The 10,817-nt window shown below is 38.1% G+C and overlaps 1 protein-coding gene across 1 annotated transcript in view; it reads right to left on the bottom strand.

Annotated features, from left to right (window-relative positions):
• Positions 1 to 4,800: 4,800 nt before the first annotated feature.
• The window catches only part of LOC136244241 (sialoadhesin-like), an 11,263-nt gene continuing 5,246 nt past the window's right edge, over positions 4,801 to 10,817 (bottom strand). The window contains exons 2-3 of the mRNA XM_066035796.1: positions 4,955 to 4,989; positions 4,801 to 4,898 (exon numbers count right to left, since the gene is read on the bottom strand). Coding sequence (XP_065891868.1) covers positions 4,881 to 4,898; positions 4,955 to 4,989 — 53 coding nt within the window. The 3' untranslated portion in view covers positions 4,801 to 4,880. The remainder of the gene's footprint in view (positions 4,899 to 4,954; positions 4,990 to 10,817) is intronic.

Raw genomic sequence — 10,817 nt, 5'->3', positions numbered from 1 at the left:
TAAGTCAGCTACTGTTGGATTTAAGTAAAGGATGCAAGTTCTCTAGGGAGATGGCTGGCTAATGTATGATGCAGCACAATGCAGGGATCCATAGAAATTGGTATGGCATCAAAAGTAAAGAGTATTAACAAGCATCATTTACCCTAACATTTCACAAACATCATAGTGTACCTAGCTGACATTAAGTGTAGCATTAAAAACAAGAACCCCTTTTCTGATTGCCAAAATCTTAGATGAGTCACAAAGCAACGCAAGAGCCTAAAACAACCACCTGTATTGTAAACCCTTGTCTTTATATACCCAATTCACTCCAATTGCTATGCTAAACTCATTTGTATGAATATTATGCAATGCCTTGCAGAAGCTACGATAAACTAGTGAAAATGTTTGATTGTAGCTGAAGTTATTCCATGTGGAAATAATGGACATGAAAGCATTGGCTCTTGAAAAGTTCAGTTCTTTTCATTGCTGTCTAATTCATGTGAAGCCATATTATGAAGTTTTAATTTCTCATATACTGCATTGTCTTGAATGGTGGCCTAGGCGTTCATTTCTTTTGAGCAACTTTCACCCAGACCCAGTGGCATGGGTGAAAAACTATTTCAGTGAAATACACGTGTATAGGCAACTTTTATGCAGGCCATTATTTGAGACCAGGGCACTATTTGAGACTGGCCAGTATTCGAGGCAATATGGTAAATGTATTTTCTTACAAATGTACATAAAGACACGGCCAAACATTGTATTTGCAACACTTACAATAAACTGCAACTTAATTTAATTGTTATACCAATTGTATTTTACATCAGATTTTTTAAATTTTCTTCCAGGACCACTATAGTTACTTATATATAGCTGTGAGGATAGTTAGACAGCTTGCTGTGCCGGCTTTAACATACTGAACATGCCCCCAAAATGGTTCCATGTAATATATCAAGACACACGGTAGTTTGTCGTGCGGCCCAAGAAGCCGGCGCGCCACACCGTGAGTATATTTACAGGAAGAAAGTAAACACGATTTTCACACCTTTGTAGCTCCGTGATTCCTTATCCGATTGAAACCAAAGTTGCTACAGACGTGCCGGCTAGGTAGGGGAGTCCACATTCCAAATTTGAAGAAAATCGTTCCAGGTATCTCCGAGATACGAGCGGCCAAAGTTTGGAGTTTTTTTTCTTCGTTTTTTTCTTTTTCTATTTCTTCTTTTCGCACACTTTTCAAAATCCGCCATAAAACACGAATGCGTGCTCCAATCGGATTGAAATTTGGTACACTGAAACGGCTCATTAAGGCGAATCTCAGTACCAAGTTTGGCGATAAGACCAATCTTAGAATACGCCAATCCTGTCTGGTCCCCTCACATCAGAAGAGACATTGATAAGCTTGAACGAGTACAGAGGCAACCTGCCAGATTCATTATGGCTGACTTCTCGCGTTTCAGCAGCGTAACTAACATGCTCATTGACCTTAACATTCTCAGCTTAGAACACCACAGACAAGTATCTAGTATCACCCTCCTCTACAAAATTGTTCATAATCTTATTGATATATCTCTAGTTGATTTAATCCCTGTCACTTCTAACACCAGAGGACATGATCAAAGATTTCATCATATCTATGCAAGGACCAATCAGTACAGTAATTCATTCTTCCCTAGATCAATTAGACTGTGGAATTCACTCCCACCTGACCTAATCCAACAACAATCATTACAAATTTTTAAGTACCAACTGAAATTATTATTACTTTCCCCTACCAATCAGTAATCCCATAATCAATCATATTGTAAAACATTTTGTATGCATGTTTCATATGTGCGTTAATCCTCAAACTGAGGCTGCACATTTTTGGAAAATAAATAAATATATATACGTGTAACATATGCGAGATCGAGATACTCTAATAGAACAGTCACCCTAATAGAGCATTCAGCTACATTTATAACTTACTCCATTATAGACTTATATGACATTGAAAGTTATTCTGTAGGGAGTTCAGCTACAAACAGTAATCTTATAGACAATTCAGCTACAAGCAAGTCACCCTGTAGAGAGTTCAACTACAAAAATATGTTGCTGTAGAGATTCAGAACATTATAAGTCACATTGAAGAGAATTCAGCTATAAACAAGTCACCTTGTAAAGAGTTCAGCTACAATAAGTCACTCTGTAGAGAATTCAGCTACAAACAAGTCACTGTGTAAAGGGTTCAGCTACAAAAAAACTATACCCAGTAGAGAGTTCATCTAGATCAGCTACAAACAAGTTACTTTATGCAATGTTCAGCTACAAGTAAGTCACTCCGTAGAGAGTTTAGCTACAAACAAGTCACTCTGTAGTACAAACACGTCACTGGGTAGCTGGAGAGTTCAGCAACCAATCAAAAAAACCACTCTGTAAAGAGTTCAGCTATACAAACATGTTATAACTCTATAGAGAGATCAGCTAGAAACAATTAGTCATCCAGTAGAGAGATCAGCTACAAGACATCACCTTATTGAGAGTTTAGTTGCAAAGAAACCACCATGTAGAGAGTTCAGCTCCAAACATATCACCCTGTAGAGAGTGCAGCTAGAAAATGTCATCCTGTAGAGAGATCAGCTAGAAGGATCACCTTGTAGAGAGTTCAACTACAAACAAATCACCCTGCAGATAGTTCAGCTACAAACAAGTCACCATATAGAGAGATTCAGCTAGAAGAAGTTACCTTGCACAGAGCTCAGCTACAAAGAAACCATCATATAAAGAGTTCAGCCTCAAATAAATCACCCTGTAGAAAGTTCAGCTACGAACAGATCACCCTGTAGAGAAATCAGCTAGAAGAAATCACCCTGTAGAGAGTTCAGATATAAAGAAACCACCATGTAGAGAGTTCAGCTGCTGCAAACAAATCATCTGTAGAGAGTTCAGCCAGAAACAAGTTCACCCTGTAGAGAGATCAGCTAAAAACAAGTCACCCTGTAGAGAGAGCACTACAAAGAAACCATCCTGTAGAGAGTTCAATTACAAACAGATAACCCTATAGAGAGTTCAACTAGAAACAAGTCACCGTGTAGAGAGATCAGCTAGAAACAAGTCATCCAGAGATCAGCTAGAAACAAGTCATCCTGTAGAGAGATCAGCTACAAAGAAACCATCCTGTAGAGAGTTCAGCTACAATCAAGTCACACTATAGAGAAATCAGCTAGAAACGAATCATCTTGTAGAGAGTTCGGTTGCAAACAAATCACCCTGTAGAGAATTCAGCCACCCTGTAGAGAGTTCAGCTTGAACAAGTCACCTTGTATAGAGAGTTCTTCTACAAAGAAATCACAATGTAGAGAGTTCAGCTACAAACAAATCACTCTGTAGAAAGTTCAGCTAGAAACAAATCATCCTGTAGAGAGTTCAGCTAGAAACAAATCACCCTGAAAAGAGTTCAGCTACAAACAATGAGAGTTTCAGCTACGGTTCAGTTATGTAAGAAGTCACCTTATTAACTACAGTATGTGATAATCATCATTCAATGTTAAATATACAAATATTTTATCAGACAAAAGCTATACACACAATTACTTCCTTTCTTCCACAATTCCTTGCAAGTTAAAAAGAAGCATCAAAGCCATATGGCCAGCTTTGTGGCTTGCAATGCAAAAAGAAGTGATATCTAAACCAAAACAGCCAAGCTGTAAAAAAGAGTACTGCCCCTAAGGTGAAAAAAGATGTGAAATCCAAGGTGGCGCCAAGAAATGGCTGTGATGGTAGGTTAATGGCAAAAATTTTAATTACGACAATTCAGGTGAATTTGGTGCCGAATCCTAGTGGAGGAGGCAACACAAATTCACCTGAATTGCTGTTATTAAAATTTTTGCCATTAACCTACCATCACAGCCATTTCTTGGCCGCCACCTTGGATTTCACATCTTTTTTCACCTTGGGGGCCGCACTCTTTTTTTACAGCTTGGATGTTTTGGTTTATATATATATATATTTACCTTCAAAATGGTATTACTTAATATCTGCACTGCAGGACTATATACATTTATATTCTAAAATAGCAGTCACATATGTGATGGCACTATATCTAAAAATAAATGTCATTGGGAGTACAATTTATGAGTGCTAAGTTTGATGCTTGTCTCACAAAGTGCACAAAATCACAATATTTATACGTTATGGTGCTCGATTATAAATACATGTAACTAATATGTTATGTCGTGTAATCAGCACAATGACTGACTGTAATTCTATTAGTGGTCTCAATCTTTTATAAAATTTGTGAGATCTGACCTCCTTTAGTAACCCATATTAGCTCAGACTTTATACAATTTTGCATTCTGTTTGATGTGTATGGACAAAGCACAATTTACTCTTTCAGGCTTGTATCTGGAGATGTTGCAGCCCTAAATTTGTAGGCCTGGAGCCCTTTAAATCCTGGGGCCTTGAGTGACTATCTGCCTTGCACATACATATCAATCTCAATAATTATAAAAAGATTTAATAATTAATAAACGTGCACAAAGAGGCTTAAGAGTTGGTTGTGTGGGTTGTTGACTAAGTAATTTTTCAGCATTCCTAAAATTACCACAAAAAAGCATTGTGTACCTACACAAATAGTGCATGGTCATCTGGCACAACATCAGACACTGGCTGCTGCTGCTGCTGCTGCTGCTGCTGCTGCTGCTGCTGCTGCTGCTGCTGCTGCTGCTGCTGCTGCTGCTGCTACTGCTGCTGCTACACATCAGTTTGGCCATGATATGATTATTAACTGGTGGTGGTTTATAGGTGACTCATAAGAACTGTCTGATGATATTGTTTGTATGTAAATCAAATGCGGTTGCAACTCATCTTATGCATCTTGACCAAATGAAAAGTGTTTACCAACAGCTACCATAAGGTATGCATCAATAACTGAAATAGCACTAAATACACATATATAGACATAAAGTAACAACTATGAATATATATTGGCGCTAACCTTTAGCTTTCCTTGTGTCACATCAAAAACTTGGACTACAGGGACAGATTGGCATAATATTATTACATATATGTAGCTAATGGTTACTTTATTTCAGTGTTGGTTGCCAATGAATAATCATGTAACCTGTAAATTCCTTTCAACACAAACAACACCATCACACCATCACGCCATTACAGACACACACACACACACACACACACACACACACACACACACACACACACACACACACGCACACACACACACACACACACACACGCGCACACACACACACACACAATTTAAGCACAGATGTTGTGATAGTTAAAGTGGAAATTTTATACTGTAGATTTTACATTTCATATCAAAACTTCAAGCAAAATTCCAACAAACAGCACCATGTGTATTAGTAAGGCACTTTCAATTATAAGGAGTAGAGGGGGTGAAATAAAACACATTGGAGTTATTAAAACTTTGACCAAAGTGACAGTGTAGTTTTTACTTAAAATATGCAATACCTGAAAGGTGAGTACATTGGTACAAGAGCAAAGTGAGATGTAAAAAGAATGTAAGTAAAGGTAAGTGTTTGTGTTTATAGAAGTTTTCATTCTTTGTTGATGTTGCAGTAATGCAAACACTAAATAAACAACAATAAAACAATTACTTATTCTATAACCAATGTATAGTTATTCCATTATCACAACTTCTGTTTAATGGAATCCAATAGATGTATGTAGATGCTTACTGATAATCTGATCACTGAAAACCAAAAGTGTTATTTTACAATGATGAGGTAAAAGTTTCTTAACAAAATGACCAAATAAAGAGACACAATAGGTACTGCAGTGGGTGGCAAATAAGCACGCCAATATCTTTCAATAATCTTTGTTAACTGTATATATATATATCTAATCCAAAACAGCCAAGCTGTAAAAAAAGTGTGCGGCCCTCGAAAAGGCTATGGTGAAAAAAGATGTGAAATCCAAGGTGGCGGCCAAGAAATGGCTGTGATGGTAGGTTAATGGTAAAAATTTTAATAACGAAAATTCAGGTGAATTTGGTGTCGCTTGGTCTTGGCACAAAATTCACCTGAATTGCGTTATTAAAATTTTTACCATTAACCTACCATCACAGCCATTTCTTGGCCGCCACCTTGGATTTCACATCTTTTTTCACCATAGCCTTTTTGAGGGCCGCACCCTTTTTTTACAGCTTGGCTGTTTTGGATTAGATTTCATTTCTTTCTGTATTTGTATACCCCAAAGGCCGGCTTTGAGACTTTATAACCTATCTTTATAACCTATCTTTTTTCTTTATCACAGGAAGAAGAAAAGATGAAGAAGATGTACTTTAAATATTTTATCAGTAAATGTACAAATTATATATATATAATACATATATTGATTACAGAAATCTCCATGGTGGTTTCTTTGTAACTGAACACTCTACAAGGTGACTTCTTCTAGATGCTCTCTCTACAGGGTGAATTGTATGTAGCTGAACGATCTACAAGGTAACTTCTTCTAGCTGATCTCTCTCTACAGGGTGATTTGTTTGTAGCTGAATTCTGTACAGGTGATTTGTTTGCAGCTGAGCTCTTTACAGAATGGTTTCTTTGTAGCTGAACTCTCTACAAGGTAACTTCTTCTAAATGATCTTTCTACAGGGCAATTTGTTTGTGGCTGAATTTTCTACAGGGTGTTTTCTTTGCAGCTGAAATCTCTACATGGTGATTTCTTTGTAGCTGACCTCTCTGCAAGGTGATCCTTCTAGCTGATCTCTCTACCGGATGACTTCTTTGTAGCTGAACTCTCTACAAGGTAACTTCTTCTAGCTGATCTTTCTAAAGGGTGATTTGTTTGTAGCTGAATTCTCTACAGGGTGATTTATTTGCAGCTAAACTGCTGAACTTTCTACAATGTAACTTCTTCTAGCTGAACTCTCTACAGGTGGCTTGTTTCTAGCTGATCTCCCTACAGGGTGACTTGTTTCTAGCTGAACTCTCTACAGGGTGATTTGTTTGTAGCTGAACTCTCTACAAGGTAACTTCTTCTAGCTGATCTTTCTACAGGGTAATTTGTTTGTAGCTGAATTTTCTACAGGGCAATTTGTTTGAAGCATAACTCTCTACATGGTGGTTTCTTTGTAGCTGAACTCTATACAATGTAACTTCTTCTAGCTGAACTCTCTACAGGATGACTTGTTTCTAGCTGGTCTCTCTACGGGTGACTTGTTTCTAGCTGAACTCTCTACAGGGTGATTTATTTGCAGCTGGATTAACTCTCTACAATGTAACTTCTTCTAGCTGATCTTTCTACAGGGTAATTTGTTTGTAGCTGAATTCTCTACAGGGCGATTTGTTTGTAGCTGAACTCTCTACATGGTAGTTTCTTTGTAGCTGAACTCTCTACAATGTAACTTCTTCTAGCTGGACTCTCTAGGGTGGCTTGTTTCTAGCTGATCTCTCTACAGGGTGACTTGTTTCTAGCTGAACTCTCTACAAGGTAACTTCTTCTAGCTGATCTTTCTACAGGATGATTTGTGTGTAGCTAAATTCTCTAAGGGCGATTTGTTTGCAGCTGAACTCTCTACATGCTAGTTTCTTTGTAGCTGAACTCTCTACAATGTAACTTCTTCTAGCTGAACTCTCTACTGGTGGCTTGTTTCTAGCTGATCTCTCTACAGGGTGACTTGTTTCCAGATGAAGTCTCTATAGGGTGATTTATTTGTAGCTGAATTAACTCTCTACAAGGTAACTTCTTCTAGCTGATATTTCTACAGGGTAATTTGTTTGTAGCTGAATTCTCTACAAGGCGATTTGTTTGCAGCTGAACTCTCTACATGGTAGTTTCTTTGTAGCTGAACTCTCTACAATGTAATTTCTTCTAGCTGAACTCTCTACAGGTGGCTTGTTTCTAGCTGATCTCTCTACAGGGTGACTTGTACTCTCTACAGGGTGATTTATTTGCAGCTGAATTAACTCTCTACAAGGTAACTTCTTCTAGCTGATCTTTCTACAGGGTGATTTGTGTGTAGCTAAATTCTCTACAGGGCAATTTGTTTGCAGCTGAACTCTCTACATGGCAGTTTCTTTGTAGCTGAACTCTCTACAATGTAACTTCTTCTAGCTGGACTCTCTACGGGTGGCTTGTTTCTAGCTGAACTCTCTATAGGGTGATTTATTTGCAGCTGAATTAACTCTCTACAAGGTAACTTCTTCTAGCTGATCTTTCTACAGGGTGATTTGTGTGTAGCTAAATTCTCTACAGGGCAATTTGTTTGCAGCTGAACTCTCTACATGGCAGTTTCTTTGTAGCTGAACTCTCTACAATGTAACTTCTTCTAGCTGGACTCTCTACGGGTGGCTTGTTTCTAGCTGAACTCTCTATAGGGTGATTTATTTGCAGCTGAATTAACTCTCTACAAGGTAACTTCTTCTAGCTGATCTTTCTACAGGGTGATTTGTGTGTAGCTAAATTCTCTACAGGGCAATTTGTTTGCAGCTGAACTCTCTACATGGCAGTTTCTTTGTAGCTGAACTCTCTACAATGTAACTTCTTCTAGCTGGACTCTCTACGGGTGGCTTGTTTCTAGCTGAACTCTCTATAGGGTGATTTATTTGCAGCTGAATTAACTCTCTACAAGGTAACTTCTTCTAGCTGATCTTTCTACAGGGTGATTTGTGTGTAGCTAAATTCTCTACAGGGCGATTTGTTTGCAGCTGAACTCTCTACGTGGTAGTTTCTTTGTAGCTGAACTCTCTACAATGTAACTTCTTCTAGCTGAACTCTCTACAGGATGACTTGTTTCTAGCTGATCTCTGTACAGGGTGACTTGTTCCTAGCTGAACTCTCTACAGGTGATTTGTTTGCAGCTGAACTCTCTTACATGGTGGTTTCTTTGTAGCTGAACTCTCTACAAGGTGACTTCTTCTAGCTGATCTATCTACAGGATGACTTGTTTCTAACTGAACTCTCTACAGTGTGATCTGTTCATAGCGGAACTTTCTACTGGGTGATTTGTTTGCAGCTAAACTCTTTGCATGGTTGTTTCTTTGTAACTGAACTGTCTACAAGGTAACTTCTTCTAGCTGATCTCTCTACAGGGTAATTTGTTTGTAGCTGAATTCTCTACAGGGTGATTTATTTGAGCTGAACTCTCTACATGATGGCTTCTTTGTAGCTGAACTCTCTATTAGGTACCTTCTTCTAGCTGATCTGACTACAGGGTGACTTGTTTGTAGCTGAATTCTCTACAGAATAACTTGCAATGTAATATTACTGAGTAAATTATAAATGCAGCTGAATGCTTTATTAGGGTGACTGTTCTATTAGAGTATCTCGATCTCGCATTTGCAGCACGTAGTTGCCTTTCGAATCATAACTCAGTGATTTGTAATCCGATTCTTCTGTACTACTGCAAGTACTTTCTATGATGATTATTCGAGGTACATACTGATTTTCAGCTCATTGCTCTAAGCGGTTTGCCTGGTAGACACGAAAACTAATAGTTTTTTTATTCATAAAAATCGATCGCGTAATTTTGACACAGGTTGGGTTTTGTGTCATATTTCCATGGTCTTTATCCCAATTCCTTTTAAACCACAAAAAGGCACTCCTACGATGGTTGCTCCATCTACTTATCAATTTTCAACTGATTCTTCCAAGAGGTTTACCCTGTAGGCGTGACAGACCTTCCACCTTATTTTACGCAAATAATCGGTCATAACCCGTGAATGTTCATCGGATTCCTACCAAAGTTGGTACGGAGATCCGCCTTATTGAGCCCTTTAAGCGTGCCAAATTTCAGCCCAATCCGAGCACGCATTCGTGTTTTATGGCGAATTTTGCGAAGTGTGCGAAATGAAGAAGATGAAGAAGAAAAAAACGAAGAAATTAAAACGAAATTTTGTTCGCTCGTATCTCGGAAATGGCTGGAGCGATTTTCTTCAAATTTGGTGTGTAGACTTCCCTAGCTGGCCGGCACCTCTAGCAAATTTGGTTCCAATCGGATAAGGGATCACAGAGCTACATAGGTGTGAAAATTGCGTTTTCTTTCTTCCTGTTAATATACTCACGGGTGGCACGCCGGCTTCTTGGGCCGTACGACACACTACCGTGTGTCCTGATATATATATATACACCCAAACTTACTGGCAGCAATCAGCAATATACAGCTTTGATATATTAACTCTAACTACTATGACAGTATTAGTGGTAATTACTGCTGTTGAACCTACCATCATGCATTGAATCCTTACAACTTCTGCAAAAATGTACTGAAAAAGAACAGTCACATTATTCAGAGATGTATAGGACATGATTAACATGTGCTTATTATGTGCTTATAGTCCAGTCATTTTATGGTTTAACCTTTAACTAATTGCAACGCAAATGTTTTCAACAGTTTCTAGCACAGAAAAATGTGCTCTATAACATACCAAAAGTCCCGGAAAATCCCATAAGGGGAAAGTGACCTTTTGCATGACCTTTTTTGTCATTTTTAGCAAAAAATTAGGATTTGTGCTTCTATTTCAGCTGTACATTATCCAAACTATTTATATTTGGTATCAAATGATTGCTCTCACTATAAGGAACAAGATGACACTTGTTTGGTATCCATAGCTTAATCTGTTCTAAAGTTATCATCATTTACTGGACAAAACTAATATTATTTAGTCCCGCCCACGCACTTAATTAAATTTTGGTTTAAGCTATTTATTGCTTGTCTAATGATAGTTTTCCCATGGCAAGGGACTATTTTCATAACAGAGGGTCATAATGAAGACTAGAAGGTGCATGTGTTACCATGGAAACCGAGAAATAGCATAGCTTTATATACAATTCTGTTGTTTTCATTCTCCATTGTCATGAAGATGGAT

This window comes from Dysidea avara, chromosome 14, assembly GCF_963678975.1.
Source record: "Dysidea avara chromosome 14, odDysAvar1.4, whole genome shotgun sequence".
NCBI lineage: Eukaryota > Metazoa > Porifera > Demospongiae > Dictyoceratida > Dysideidae > Dysidea > Dysidea avara.
This window is presented reverse-complemented; position numbering and strand designations above follow the sequence as displayed.